We start from the raw sequence: 15733 nt of genomic DNA, 5'->3' as shown, positions 1-15733 counted from the left end.
AGGCCTTCATCCTGCCTATGAAATAATTAAGAAGTTTTTAACTGTTCAGAAACTTCAGCAGAACAGCAAGGCTGATGACCAAGAGCTGTAGGGTTTTATCACTGATGGTTTATTTTGAAGAATGTTAGGATAAAAAGTGTCTATTCAAAGCCTTAATTAAAACTGTAATGTTTTCTGCTTGTAGGTGCTAAAAGTGGATGGTGCTTATGTTGCTGTCAAATTTCCAGGCACCTCCAGTAATGCAAATTGTCAGAGCAGTTCTAATTCAGATCCAGATCCTTCCTCTCTTCTCCAGGATTGCAGGCTGCTCAGGATAGATGAACTGCAGGTGTGTATTTGTCAAATACTGAAAAAACAAAGTGTTTTGAGATGTCAGCAGGATGTGTTTTACTGCATCTTAATGTTTTATGGATGTTTCTAGGTTGTGAAAACTGGGGGAACTCCGAAAGTTCCGGACTGTTTTCAAAGGACACCTAAAAAGCTGTGTATTCCTGAAAAAACAGAGATTCTAGCAGTAAATGTAGATTCAAAAGGTAACTAGGAATTAACCTCTTGAAGGTACTCCACTATGTCCTTCGCTTCCCTTCTTTCTCCTTAGTGGGAAACTGTGACTGTCGGATTCGATTAAGTAGTTGTTTTTGTTGATCTTAGTAATGCAGTAGTTAAAGAGGTTTTTTTTCCATCTATTTCTGAAGGAGTTCATGCTGTCCTGAAAACTGGGAATTGGGTTCGATACTGCATATTTGACCTCGCTACTGGAAAGGCTGAACAGGAAAACAACTTCCCTACTAGCAGCATTGCATTCCTGGGTCAGAACGAGAGAAGTGTTGCTATTTTTACAGCTGGACAGGTTTGTGGTGTTACATTTCAATCATTTAACCTCACTGCCTTTCACTCTTGTCATCTTTAAGTGAAATGGTACAATCTTTCTGTAAGGCCTCTCTAACTACTGGTAGCTTTTAAAGGAGTCGATTATGAAAAACTTGGTACCACCATTAAGATTTTGAAGGGATATGTGGAATAGAAGTCTAACACACACTCAAGCACTTTTTAGTTATATTTAAAATACAATTTTAATAAAAAGTAAGAAGGGAGATAGCAACCACTGTCAAGTTGTCTATGTTAGCATAAACTCTCTATTCAGTTAAGTTCTGGAAGTGAGACAGATAAAAATGTTAAAGTGGAAGTTCAGAAATGTTCAGATGGAAGTGCTAACAAAAAATCTGCTAGCAAAAAGGATAAGGTTTTGCACAACTCTTTATCTATTGTTAAATATTCTGTTTTATCGGTTATGCAGCTGATTACACTGTGCAGGTGTACATCAGTTGATCCGAGAAAAAATTAGTGAAGTCTTTCAGTGATAAACTTAAGGTAGTTGAAAGAAACCTTTTTGGTAAAGGGACTGAATTTTTATTGTATTTCAGCATATTCAGCTTTATTGGGAATATTTAAATAATCTGAAAGTGTAATGTAAGTACTATATATGTGTTTCATTAGTAATGTTTCTTTGTGAACACTTGTAAAATAGGTACTCTAAATAATATTTACTGTCTTAAGCAAATCTTGAGCATTTGAACAACGGAGTTTACTGTGCTTTGCTGACTTGTTTGGAATTATAGGAGACAATGACATAAATGAGAGTTTTAGGTCAACTGTTGTCTCTGTTGGCAATCAAGTGTAAAATGGACTCTTTTGTGAAGTGTAATATTTGTAAATTGTGGAGTTTAATTCTAAAATATTGTTTCCCAATGCAGGAATCTCCTATTATTCTTAGAGATGGAAATGGTACAATCTATCCAATGGCAAAAGACTGTATGGGCGGGATACGAGACCCTGACTGGCTTGATCTTCCACCTATTAGTAGCCTCGGAATGGGTGTTCATTCCTTAACAAATCTTCCTGCCAACTCAACCATCAAAAAGAAAGCTGCAATTATTATTATGGCTGTTGAGGTAAAATAGTTTCTATAATACAGAGTTACATTTCTCTAATTTTTCTCTTGCTTTTATGAAATTATGCTTCAGGCAATTTTGTGTTTGTGTTTTTACTACATAAACCATTTCACAGAATCACAGAAACACCAAGGTTGGAAAAGGACCTACAAGATTATCCAGTCCAACCATCCTATCACCACTAGTTCTCACTAAACCATATTCCCTCAACACAGTATCCAAATGTTCCTTGAACAGCTCCAGGGTCGGTGACTCCTCAACCTCCCTGGGCAGCCCAAGATTCTCATAGAAACATGAAAGCACAAATTGATGTAGTAAAGTGGAAGATCCATTTTTGGTAGTCCATATCTTCTTATCAGGTATTAACAAATACTCTTATGTACAACTAATATACAATTTTGTTTCAAGGGCTCAAAGCTTCTCTGAGAGGTCCAGGCATCTTATTTTCTTTTGAAAGTAGCACATTTTTGTACCTTTATATTTACCATAAATTATCAAAATAATTGACAAAATAAAAAAAAAAAAAAAATTTTACTTGAATTTCATAGAATCATAGAATTGCTTAGGTTGGAAAAGACCTTAAGGATCATTGAGTCCAGCCACAACCTGACCATATTACCCAAACTCTAACAACCCTATGCTAAATCATGTCCCTGAGCACCACGTCCAAACGGTTCTTAAACGCATCCCCACCTCCCTGGGAGCCTATTCCACTGCTTAACAACCGTTTCAGTAAAGAAGTTTTTCCTGTACTCATCCCTAGTGCTGAATGAACAGTTTTAGCTGTGAATTTGTCTATCATACTAACATAAACCAATCATTGATTTGTTTGTTTGTTTTTAGTTAAATCTGTGCTGTGGTGCTATGCACCCATTAGGCTGGGACTGATTTCACAGTGGAGTATTCAGCCGCTGAATATAACCATGTTACATTGGGGTTGAACCTCCCAGACCTTCAGCAGCTTCTAGTTATTTACTCCTCAGCGTGCATTGTCATTTCTCTAAAACAAATATGTAAAAGCTAGTTCATGTTGACTTTTTTTTTTTTTTTTCAGTTATACCACTTTTCTCATGTTAAATTAAGTGGAAGTGATTTGTCTGAAGAACCTATCTGCAAAGCCAGAGGCGTGCTTTTGCAAGTCTTGATAACTTCTGCTGCTTGAACCTGCCCTTCCTTTTAATTCCTGTGCCTGGCTGCTTTTTTTTTTTTTTTTTTTTTTTTTTTTTTGACGTTTTTTAGTAGTGCTGTAACTGAGATTGTGTTCTCAGCAGTTCCTGCTGAGAATGTCCTATGTTTAGGCTATTCTTTTAATTTAAAAAATTAAAGATGGGAAGCACCTATGAAACTTGTATGCCTATGGTTTTTGCATTTTCATTTAACTTACTCTGTTCTTTTGAGTACAGAAACAAACCTTAATGCAACACATTCTCCGATGTGACTTTGAGGCTTGCAGACAATACCTGATGAATCTTGAACAAGCAGTTGTCTTGGATCAGAACCCACAAGTGCTGCAGACATTCCTTGGCCACAGATGTGATGGAAACCGCAATATTCTGCATGCTTGTGTGTCTGTATGCTTTCCAACCAGCAACAAAGAAACAAAAGAGGAAGAGGGTGAGCTCAACAGAGTCATGAAAATAGTTTGAAAGTAAACTTTTATGCATTGTCCAGATAACTTTATTTGAAAGCTGCATTCCTCAGATACGAGTAGCTTAAATTTTAGCACCCAAAATGTTTCTGAGCCTGCCAAAGGTGATGTAAAGATTTTAAAAGAATTCAGTGGTTGGGAATACTATTTTTACTCGTTATAAAAGGCAAGGTTTTTGCATCCCTGTATTAATTTTAAATGAGAGCAAACATTTTTTTCCTTTGTTACTAGTATCCCTGTTGCATCACTAGCAAGCTTTTAAAGGAACAGTATTTAATATTTTTCAAGTGTTATATGAATGCTTCCAATGTTACTTGCAATTGACATAGTAAGAGACGAGACTTTTTGTTAATGTTAATCACTGACACCATTTAAAAATGTATATTAAATACTGTTATGCATAAAATATGTTAACAGAACAACAAGGTTGCTAAGTCAAGCACTCAAAAAAAAAAAAACAAACCAAAAAACCCCAACATAACCCTAACAAAATAAAAATAAAAATTCAGAGATGCCAGAATTAAGTTGACCCAGGTGCTGTACGTGGGTATGCATTGTGAAATGGTCTTTAATTACACCGTCATACTATTTTTTCCACAGGACTACCTCATTCAGTGCACAAGATGGACGGTGCTCACCGAATGGGTAGCTATTCAATATTTCTTTTTATCCTCATCATTCAGTGTGTGGCCCCATTCCTTACTTATGCACACCATACAAACCTGCACTGAATAATGAATGAACTCTCTTGTGAGGTTTTTTTGTATGGTGTTGTCATTGAGTTTTAGTCATTTGTAGACTTCAGTTGTTTCTCAGTATCCCTATCTATTTGATAGGGATAATGGTACAGATTTCTTATCTTTTGAAGATGGTATAGCTTGACATTTTTCTGCATTCAAAGCTGTTGGCTAATTTTGAGAGTTCTGTTGGAGAAACCAGGGCATAATCTCACCTTCTTGTGTAGGTGTTATTTTAAAACGTTTTATTCCAGAGATGGATTCAATAGGAGTTTTATTTGTTCTGTGAATGTTAATTATTTCTGTGAGTCAGGCACCTTTTATGTGTCCACAGTTGAGTTAAATGTATTGCTGTAATTTATGAAAACGTGTTCAACAAAGTTCTCTGTGCTGCTAGATGTGATGGAAATAGGATCCCATTCCCCAGAGTGGTGTTCAATGGTGTTAAACACAGGACGGTGCTTTCCCCTTTCCTTTCCAAGCTGTTAATGCTTTACTACATGCTAATTGGGCATTGCAGCAAACAAGACACAAACAGCTTGCCCATTGTACAACCCTTCATCTCTAGTGTGTCGTCCATCCTGTGCACTGATTGAGGCAGGGGTCTTTTTGAGGGGAAAAAATAAACAAAACAAAGCAAAAAAAGAAAACCACCACCACCAAAAAGCTATCTACGTAACTGAAGACTGTTTTGATTATAAGCGCATCAGGAAGCTGAAATAAGGATGCATGGGCAAATTTAATCTGACTTTTCCTAATTTGAGTGCTTGTCTTTGCAACCTTGGCATTCTTTCAGTAATTTCATTTGGATGTAATTTAACTTTCTGAAATACAAAAAATGTGAATCTGATGGACTTTGACACCCCTCTGCCTCTCTCTCACAAATGTTGTTTATAAGAGGGTATTCATGTCTTTATATTCAATTCACATTCACCTTCTACTTGTAACTGCTAGTGAGTGATACTAGAACAAGCTTATTTTCTGTGTATCGTCTGGCGGGCAGTGGTGATTAATGTTACTGTCTGTAAGTTATGCAGCCATTTGTTGGACTGAAAGAAGATTGATGTAGGACTAAAGGCTTTAATTCCAGGCTCTGGATTTGATGTCCCTTGGCAATTACGGAACATAAATACCCTTCTCAGCTGGTGCCTGACTGAGACCTTTCTGTCTACCTCCTGAACTGCCAGAAAGGGAATAAGTGAGGGCAGGGATAAGATTTTTGTCTTCTCAGATCTTATGTCTAGATGTCTCACAGCTCCTGCTTTGGATAAAAGAAATGCAGAAGAAGTGGACCTAGACCATACAGAACTGGGGACAGGTTACTGTGTTTGTGATTTGATGTTTCCTGAGTCTAGCCAGTAGAAGTGATTTAGGAAAGACAGGTCTAGAGGAAATGTCCAAAGTAGGTAAAATACTTGAAGACTTATGATGGTGAATTTCAGATAACTTTAATGAATACCCATGAACTGAGTATTGTTTGTTGGGTTTTTTTTGAGTGAGCAGTAACTGTAGCAACTATAGGAAGTGTTCTGAAAGAACAATCAGATTCACTTCAAAGATTTTCTTTTTAGTCAGAAAGGCACCCTTTTATTGTAGGTTGTTATAAAAATAGCTGTTGGCACTGTTGACGTGAAAGTTGTCTCTCTCCTGGCCTTTGTCCTGCTAAATGTAGTTTCTCCTTCCGTTCTTTTTGGATCCATTGCAACAGTGACTTGTAATTTGCTATGTAATGGCTGTGTCATCCTTGCTAGTAGTCCTAAAGAAGGGGTGGCTGTTAGTTGTGCACAGCTGACTTTCTACCACTTTTTTTTTTTTTTTTTTTTTTTGCAATGAAATTTGGTTTCTTATTCAAGTGGTTGTTTCAAGTTGTACTATCTACAAGTAGGTAGGATTTTCTAATTTGTACAGCACCTGGCACAACTCAATCCTGGTTATGACTAGGACTTTTAGGTATTGCGGTGCTTAGGTTTTAGATACCAGAAATAATGCTTGTACTTGAATTTGAACTGGTAGCAGTACCATATTGTATTCTCACTGCAGTTAATTTTCCTAAGCGTTCTCATAAGTAGAGCACATCTTAGAGGCCTGGAACTGTGTTGCTGCTCATTGTGAAGTATTTTATTTTTTTTTTGTTTCATTTTGTTCTGTTTTTGTTGTTGGGGTTTTTTTTAATTGCCATTACTTTGGAATCTTGTACTCAGCAAGTGTCTGCAGTCATCAGATCCTTGTCTGATGATACTGAAAACTTGTTCTGGAATGTGTGTACTTCTTATTTCCTTCCTTTTGGAAATCAAGCCCCGTCAAAATCATAGCTAACGCTTGTCCATTAAAAAAAAAAAAAAAAAAAAAAAAAAGCAAAATAAAACAAAACACAGGAACAGCAAAAAAAAAGTCAAAAAAAGAAAACCCAAAGTAACTGCTTGAGCCTACTGTGTCCCTCTAAATCTTAATAAAATAAATTGCAGGGAACATATTACGATTGGTGGCATTTCTTACGTTATGCTCCTTCCTTATAATTTTCTTATTTTTTCAGAAGCAGAGCGCTCTGAAAGGAATACATTTGCTGAAAGGCTCTCAGCTGTGGAAGCAATTGCAAATGCAATTTCAGTTGTGTCAAGTAATGGCCCAGGAAGTCGAGCAGGATCATCAAGTAGCAGAAGGTAAACTGACTAATGTTTTTCTCTTGTTTTCTGATTTTTGGTACTACTTCTAACCTCTGATTTCTTTCCTTCAGTATAGCTCAAAAAATGGCTCTCTTATTAGTTTGAAGTCAGATCTCACATCTTCGAATAGTCCTTCTGGATTGGTAGCTAATGGGATATTTCTGAGCTAATTCCATTTTCTGGGGTTTAGGTGTTTCTTTTCAGTAGCAAAGTGGAAATGTTTCTTCTTATGAGGAAAGAGAATTTGAGGATAAGCTCTCATGTTCTTCAAGATGAATTAAGTATCTTGGAAGTACTTCAATGGTGAACAAGTTTGTTTGTTTTTTTTAAAAAGAGAATTTCTGTGGAAAAATGGTCACTTAATCAGATAAATAGAACATGAGAGGGGAAGAACTGATTTGGATTCTTTTTATCCTAAACATCATTGTCATATAGTTGTTTTTATTGAGGTGACTCTGAAGGATAGGCTTACCTCTTTGTTCATTCTAGTCCATGCTGAAGAAGAGTTCGGTTTCTTTTTCCAGCCTGAAAGTTTGCTTTAAGATGTTCTAATTGTAGATTACAATTTTACTGTCTTGACTCTTTTTAATTTTATTATTCAGTCTGAGGTTAAGAGAAATGATGAGAAGATCCTTGAGAGCTGCTGGACTGGGCAGACAGGAAGCTGGTGCTTCATCGAGTGATCACCAGGACCCAGTTTCTCCACCAATAGCTCCTCCCAGCTGGGTTCCAGATCCTCCTGCAATAGATACAGGCAAGTCTGCTATTGTAATAAATTGAACTGTAAAATGAGAGATTTACTGAAGGAACCGATGGCATTTAAGGTGAATTAACCGATGGCATTAGACTTCATTTTGAGACTTAAACACTGAATGTCAGTGAGGTAGCAAGAAGTGCTTTAAGAGTTTACTGAACACTCTTTTTAAATTTAATATGTGTCTTTCTAGTGCTCATGTCAGACTTTAGTAAAATATGCCTAGTAGTTGATTGCTAGTCTAGGAACGTGGCCATTGTAGGAAAGAGTACCAGTTAAATACAGAAAACTGCATGTTGTCAGGGATGTCTTGATATATTGATATACATCCTGCTGTTCTGTTTACTGAAAGATGGTGACATTGATTTTATCCTGGCCCCCGCTGTGGGATCTCTTACCACAGCAGCGACCGGCACCGGCCAAGGACCGAGCACCTCCACGATACCAGGTGAGAGCATTGTGCTTATCTGATAATGCTTCAGAAGCAAAATGAACTGAAAAGATGGAAAGCTTGCACACACCTTCTACACATGCAAATGCCTCTTACCAAATGGAGACTGTGTTGAATCTGAACTTCATGAGTTTGCAGAATACGTGAAGTTTTAAGCAAAAATTATTCTTAGCTAAGTAGAATTAGACTTACTGTCTCTTTTTAGGAATGTAACTTGGGACTGAAATTCTCAGTACTTCAGTGAAATATTACTGCACCTAGCAAACTGCTGAATAGTCCTACTGATTAATCACCCAAGTAAAACATTGAATTATTTGCCTTTAATAGGTAGTCATTTTTTGAGGGAAAACGACTCCTGTGCACTTTCATTTTGTCATTATAGGGCCTTCTACTGAACCATCTGTAGTGGAATCAAAAGATCGGAAGGCAAATGCTCATTTCATACTGAAATTACTGTGTGATAGTGTTGTTTTACAACCTTATCTTCGAGAATTGCTCTCAGCCAAGTAAGTGTTTTCGAGTACATTCTCACTATTCCTTTAATGTTATATCACATTAAGTGTATTGCACAGAAGCCCTTTAAAAAATGTTATTTAAAGGCACATTTTGTAAAATGGAGGATTACTACAAAGTTGTCAGTGTTTGCATCTTGACATGCTTTGAAATTAGATTTATTTCATGGAAGTAAATTGAGTAAGAGTACTTAATCTCACTGAATGTTTTTCTGGTTTGCATGAGGTTAGCACTGTTGAGCATTTGTATTTATTTTGTACTTTTCCTGTTTAAAATGAAATGAATTCGGTGTTTTCATTTGTTTGATTTTTTTTCTTTAAATTTTTTTTTTCCTCCCACCATCCAGGGATGCAAGGGGCATGACTCCATTCATGTCGGCAGTTAGTGGCCGGGCATACCCTGCTGCAATTACAATTCTAGAAACTGCACAGAAAATTGCTAAAGGTACGCTAGTTTCACAAAGTTATTGGTGTGTTGTTTCCTTCTCAAGTTTGGCCCTAACGTATTCAGATTCATTGCTAACAGCGTATCATGTTTGTGGGATTGTGTGTTTGAGCTACTGATGGTTGGACTCTCTTTACAGAACAGTGTAGACTGCTGCATGTTTTGGAAAGCTTCTTATTTCACGCCAACTTAGATGCTGTTACAGAGAAGACTTTTATGCAAATACAGACTTTGTGACTTTTAAGCAGCAGTGTTTAAACTAGTCATATATGAAGCTAAACTTGAGGGTCATAAGCAGATTAGAAGTGATGTGTGACAGCGTCTTTCAGACTGAGAGTGTTCCTGAGAAGAATATTGCTCGTAGACAGTTTTTTAAATCCTTCAAAGTGGTGATGTCTTGTACTGATCAGTGTATCAGTGAATTTAAAACAGGGAAAGAATTGTTGGCGATAGCAGCTTCTGAACACCTCTGATGTGACTGTTGTGTTTTAATCCAGCGCGTAGCTAAGCACCATGCAGTCATTTGCTTGCTCCCCCCCATGTCCCAGTGTGATAGATTTCTATATATAGATAGATATAGTGATGCACAAGCAGTTGCTCAACACTGATGCCCCTCTAATTCCTGCACGGTGGCAGCCAGCCCAATGAACTCCTCCCTTTTTTCAGTTTCATAGTTTTCTTCTGTATCTTCAGTGTGATCTCATATGGTGTGGAATATCACTTTGTCCAGTTAAGATCAGCTGTCCTGATTCTGTCACTTCCCATCTCCTTGTTTCACCTCAGCCCCTTGCTGGTAGGACAGCATGAGAAGCTGAGAAAACTAAAACGGACTTGACTCTTTGCAGCACTGCTCAGCAACAGCTAGAAACATCAGTGTTTTTCTCCTAAAATCAAACCTAGCATCATAGCAGACACTATGAAGAAAATAACTGTCCCAGCTGAAACTAAGACATGACAAAAAAGGGTTTTCTCAAAAAATCTGTAAAGAAGACTTTAGTGAAACTTAAAATTCTGTACATGATTTTGTACTGTCATTCCTCTGTTTTGTATGGGTACTGTTAGTGATTTTTTATTGTGGTGTGTTCTTTTTTTTAACACTGGTATTCTTCTGTTCCTCTAGCTGAAGCAACTTCAAGTGAAAAAGAAGATGATGTATTTATGGGAATGGTTTGTCCTTCTGGTACAAATCCAGATGACTCTCCTTTGTATGTTTTGTGTTGTAATGATACATGCAGTTTTACCTGGACTGGTGCAGAGCATATTAACCAAGTAAGCCTTTTTTTTTTTTTTTTTTTTTTTTTTTTAATTTAAATTATATTTTCAGCCACGTATTGTATTGGTCTAGTGATCTGATTTTTTTCAAATGATTAAAGTGATATTGTTCTAATTATTGTAACTGTTAATTGTATATTGTCATTGCCTCCCCTGGTTGCTTCTTACTTTTGAGGCTGGCAGTGTTGGTCAGACTATTGCTGTTAATGGGTATGGTTTTCCCCTCACTAACTTTAACAAAAACTTTAATGGAAACTGCTCTTTGAAAACAGTCAGCATTCTAGCAACAGTTCCACTTCCTAGAACTGACTGACTGCTAAGTGAAGACATCATTTTGAACAAGTGCAATTTTTTTAACCTCAGATGTTCTGAAAGAAGTACATAACATTTTGGTTAACTTTTTTAGGATATATTTGAATGCCGAACATGTGGTCTATTAGAATCTCTTTGTTGTTGCACAGAGTGTGCAAGAGTGTGTCACAAAGGACACGACTGCAAGTAAGTATTTTGTTCTGTTTCTTATAATAAAACTAATCTTGTGGCTTCATTTCTCTCTCACAGATTAATCGGTTTAAGTTGTTTTTTTTTTCCTTGGTTAAAGTCATCAGATACTATAAGATTAATAAACTATTTTTAATGCCTTTATTTTCCTTCTCTTCTCTGTAAAATTGATTTTATGGGTCAGAATTGAAATAGTAACATAGCGGTCTTTTATTTTCCACTTTATGAAATTCAGAGTAAACGAGCAAGTCCAACATCCATAAGTGCTTAATTATCTAAGAATAATATTCTTCATTTTGGGTATCTCCAGAAGTTTGCTGAAGCCAGTGAATCCCAATGACAGCTCATTCTGTGAACTTTCAGAAAGAAGTGTAGTATATTCATCCCTGAAATTAGAGGATTTCAGGTAAAAAGGGAGGAATGAGCTAGCAGTTAAATAAGCAGTCAGGATGTCTGATCAGCCTAGTACAGCTTTGAAGTTGTAGATGTTTTATACCACTGTTACTGTATGTAAACATTACCACGTTAATATCCTTGCTGTAATAAACAGTGCTAACAGACTCAATTATAAAGATTTTTCTCAACATTATAAAATGACTGAGACTTTACTGCATGTAGAACAGATTCTCAGTCTAACTTTCTTAGCTGCGTGCTATTTTGGATGTGACTATTTTCTTGGATGAGCTTTAAAGCACTGTGAAAAGCTGTCCAGTGAAGCTGCCTTCATAAAGTGAGCATAAGAAATAAGAATAGCAAATGCCAAGTGTAGAAATGTAGGGTTTCTACACTGCTCTTTTAAGCCGTACTTTGGTATCTTGCTAATAAGGGAAAGCTCTAGTGGGAATCTTAATATTTACACTTACACTCCAGCCTGTGTAGGAAATACTTGATGCATTGTGGACTGCTGTAACATTGCTTTGCTTTTTTTCTTCCTTCTTGTAGACTGAAACGAACATCACCCACAGCTTACTGTGATTGCTGGGAGAAGTGCAAGTGTAAAACACTAATTGCAGGACAGAAATCTGCTCGCCTTGATCTCCTTTATCGTCTGCTTACCACCACAAATCTTGTAACTATGCCAAACAGCAGGCAAGTTCATACATGCAATAACTAGAGCAGATTAATCTTTATTACTTTAAAATACATAGTATATCATATCTCCATTAACTGACCTGTTTTTTCATTATAGGGGAGAACATCTTCTGCTGTTTTTAGTACAGACAGTTGCCAGGCAAACTGTGGAACACTGCCAATACAGACCACCTAGAATTAGGGAAGATCGCAATCGTAAAACTGCAAATCCTGAGGGTGAGGATTTCACTTAATAAATGGTATTTATAATAAATGGCAAACTCTGTATTCCAGTACCTCCTTCTTATATTGCTTTTTTCTCTCTTTAGATTCTGATATGCCTGATCACGATTTAGAACCTCCTCGATTTGCCCAGCTTGCTTTGGAACGTGTTTTGCAAGACTGGAATGCACTGAAATCTATGATAATGTTTGGCTCCCAAGAAAATAAAGACCCGTGTGTATTTACAAATAGTCATCAGTGTAAAATTTGATCTAATGTTTGAGACCCGCTGACTTACATGAATTTTATTTGTTTGTTTTTCTTTTCCAAGTCTTAGTGCAAGCAGTAGGATAGGCCATCTTTTGCCTGAAGAACAAGTTTACCTCAACCAGCAGAGTGGGACTATTCGCTTGGACTGTTTTACACACTGCCTTATTGTGAAGTGCACAGCTGACATTTTGGTAAGCAGGTTTAGCCACGTCTTACATAGATTCTGAATAATTGTAGAACAGCATGGGTTGGGAGGAACCCTTGAAGATCACGTACTCCACCTGCCTGCCGTGGGCAGGCATATTTCTATTGATTATGTTGCTCTTTTTGCAACTTCAGAAGCTTCCATTAACGGCCTGTATGCAACATCTCTGGCAATCTTCCAGCATCCCACAACCTTCGTCATGAAAAATGTATTCCTTATATCCAGCTTGATTCTGCTTTCTTTCAGTTTAAAGCTATTGCATGTCATCTGTGTCAGAGCTTGCTAAAAAGTATTTCTCCATCTTTCTTATAATCCCTGTGATATAATAAGATATTCTAGGGTATTTTTGGTGAAACACTTGGAGACTAATTTAAAAAAAACTTGAAATTAGTTGTGTGGTTGGTTTTTTTTTTTGTTTTTTTTTTTTTTTTTTGAAATCACATTGTTATGGCTGTGGTCTGTTTTCCTGAATCTTAATCTGGCTTGTTTCACACATACCATTATTGGACTCTAATCATCTGTTTCTGCAGCTCTTAGATACTCTACTGGGTACTCTTGTAAAAGAATTACAAAACAAGTATACACCAGGACGCAGAGAAGAAGCTATTGCTGTTACAATGAGATTCCTGCGCTCTGTGGCAAGGGTGTTTGTCATTCTTAGTGTCGAAATGGCTTCTTCCAAAAAGAAAAAGTATGTATGAAGAGTGTTTGTTTTCATTGTTTGCTTTTATTCATTTTTTAATTCTCTCTCAACGTGTTTTGATACTAATCACCAAGAGACAGAAACATTTGAATTAATTTAGAGTCTACAGACAGCATTGTTTATTATGTGTGTACATCTGAACTGCATAATAGCTGCTGCTATCATGTAGTTTGTTAAGTTTACTTATTAACATAAATGCTGAACTTCCGTGTTTAAAACTTTAGGATTTTTGTTGGTAGGTTTTCTTAATCTAGTTGATTAAAAAAAATGATAATAATAATACAGTCTATGGCTGTTCATCAGTGGTAATTTAAACATCCAGCCCTAATCTCGTTACTGAATGATGAGTGTTTTTAACTGACTTCACTAGCTTTGCATATATATATACATACAGCAACACTATGTATTAAAGATAACTGTTTCAACTCTCTGAAAAAAATTAATACAAAGAATTTTTAAAAGATAACCTACTTAACCTTTATTTTTCTTTTTCTTTTTTTTTTAAATTTTTTTTTGCCCTCTAGCAATTTTATCCCACAGCCAATTGGAAAATGTAAACGTGTATTCCAGGCGTTATTGCCTTATGCTGTTGAAGAATTGTGCAATGTAGCAGAATCTCTAATTATTCCAGTCAGGATGGGAATTGCACGTCCTACGGCTCCCTTTACTCTAGCTAGCACTAGTATAGATGCCATGCAGGGAAGTGAAGAACTGTTTTCTGTGGAGCCTCTACCACCAAGACCATCATCTGACCAGTCCAGCAGGTAAAGCTTGCTGTTTTTTTGTTTTTCAGAGAATGTTCAGGGTGGTTTTGTTGTTTATGTTTTACTGTTAGCATTTCACTAACAGGAAAGTGGTGAAGCTTTTTATTCCGGCCAAGCGTTTTGGAAGTACTTCCTATTGACAGATCTCTAAGTGATTTAGGTTGATAGTGATGTCCAGAGATCTTAAGTTATAACCCTGCTCCTTTTCCTGCCTGTACCCCCCGAAGTTCCCGCTCAGGTTTTGTAAGATCACTCGGGCCCTAGTCCATTTAGGCTCTGAATCTCTCCAAAAGTGGGAATTCCACACCATGTTTTGGTGCAATTTTTTCAGATTGGTAACTGCCCTAACTATGAAAACTCTTTAAAAATCTTATTTTTTTAATCTAACAGGAATTTCTTGTTTTAACTTTCAGTAATTTCTTCCTGCCTTTCACTGTTTATCTCTGAAAAATACCAAAAAATATTTTTGCCAGCTTTTATCTGAATGTAATTGGTCTATTGAATTTGGATGTATTTACACATGAAGCTTGGAGTTTCTCTTACTAGTTTAAAAGATTTTACTGGCTTTAGGTGTTCCAGTTATGCTAATTTACTGTTTCAGTTTGGCTTTGCTGTCAGCAAGTTATTTGGCTCCTATGCACCCATCTAGGAACAGAGTTGATCATACTTTCATGATAAAGCTACATAAGTGTTTTTTTGTTTTGTTTTGTTTTTTGCCTCTGTCTGCTTTTTGTCTAGCTACTTCATAGGGTTTTTACATCTCCTTTTTTAAAAAAACATATTTATATGTGTCTGAAGTGTTGCTTTGTTTCTTAATGTTTTTTTGTTATAACACCTTCTCCTTCCTCCTCATTTTATTTATTTGTTTATTAATTAAAGTTCTAGCCAGTCTCAGTCATCCTACATCATAAGGAATCCTCAGCAAAGACGAATCAGCCAGTCGCAACCAGTTCGTGGCAGGGATGAAGAACAAGATGATATAGTTTCAGCAGATGTGGAAGAGGTCAGTTTTCTAATTATTTTACTTCCTAAGCATGGCACCTGATGCATTAGCATATGCTTTAACACCTGATCCAAAAATCCATACGTCAGGACCTCCAATTTGCAAAACTGAAACTATCTCCTCCGGTACTGTTGAGTTCATGAAATGCCATGAGCATTTTGCTTTCACAGAACTTTGTAATCAACACTGTTTTGTATTCAACAGTAGTCTCTTCAGAGTATGAGATGTGCCTTGAGTTTGGCTGAATACGTCTTAGTCTACCAATAAATGCATCTGTAGTATCGTTTGTATGTAATTTTACACTGTATGAGAACTCCCCATTCAAACACTTTGAAGGTATATGGATACTAAAGGATGGTAACTCTCCAATATATTGAAATGACTCTTAGGTTTTTAGTCGGTTTTATCCTTTCAGCATAAAAATCTAATATCCAAAGCTATTTCCTGTCTGTGGGCATGGATTTATTTTGTTTTTAAGGTGCTGTGGCCTCAACTGTAAACAACTACTGTGGCTGAAAATTCATTTATGTCAATTCAATTCTGAGGCCATCTGAAATGTA

At 36.6% G+C, this 15733-nt stretch overlaps 1 protein-coding gene across 1 annotated transcript in view; it reads left to right on the top strand.

The window, feature by feature from the left end:
- Positions 1-15733, top strand: part of UBR5 (ubiquitin protein ligase E3 component n-recognin 5) — a 77651-nt gene that overhangs the window by 41686 nt on the left and 20232 nt on the right. The window contains exons 17-35 of the mRNA XM_052704776.1: positions 185-328; positions 422-533; positions 696-850; positions 1755-1952; positions 3356-3566; positions 6871-6997; positions 7603-7754; positions 8107-8202; positions 8588-8711; positions 9065-9162; positions 10283-10431; positions 10841-10932; positions 11878-12024; positions 12125-12243; positions 12336-12462; positions 12560-12689; positions 13234-13394; positions 13931-14170; positions 15050-15173. Coding sequence (XP_052560736.1) covers positions 185-328; positions 422-533; positions 696-850; positions 1755-1952; positions 3356-3566; positions 6871-6997; positions 7603-7754; positions 8107-8202; positions 8588-8711; positions 9065-9162; positions 10283-10431; positions 10841-10932; positions 11878-12024; positions 12125-12243; positions 12336-12462; positions 12560-12689; positions 13234-13394; positions 13931-14170; positions 15050-15173 — 2706 coding nt within the window. The remainder of the gene's footprint in view (positions 1-184; positions 329-421; positions 534-695; positions 851-1754; positions 1953-3355; positions 3567-6870; positions 6998-7602; positions 7755-8106; positions 8203-8587; positions 8712-9064; positions 9163-10282; positions 10432-10840; positions 10933-11877; positions 12025-12124; positions 12244-12335; positions 12463-12559; positions 12690-13233; positions 13395-13930; positions 14171-15049; positions 15174-15733) is intronic.

This window comes from Tympanuchus pallidicinctus, unplaced genomic scaffold, assembly GCF_026119805.1.
Source record: "Tympanuchus pallidicinctus isolate F22 unplaced genomic scaffold, pur_lepc_1.0 scaffold5, whole genome shotgun sequence".
NCBI classification, from domain to species: domain Eukaryota; kingdom Metazoa; phylum Chordata; class Aves; order Galliformes; family Phasianidae; genus Tympanuchus; species Tympanuchus pallidicinctus.
This window is presented reverse-complemented; position numbering and strand designations above follow the sequence as displayed.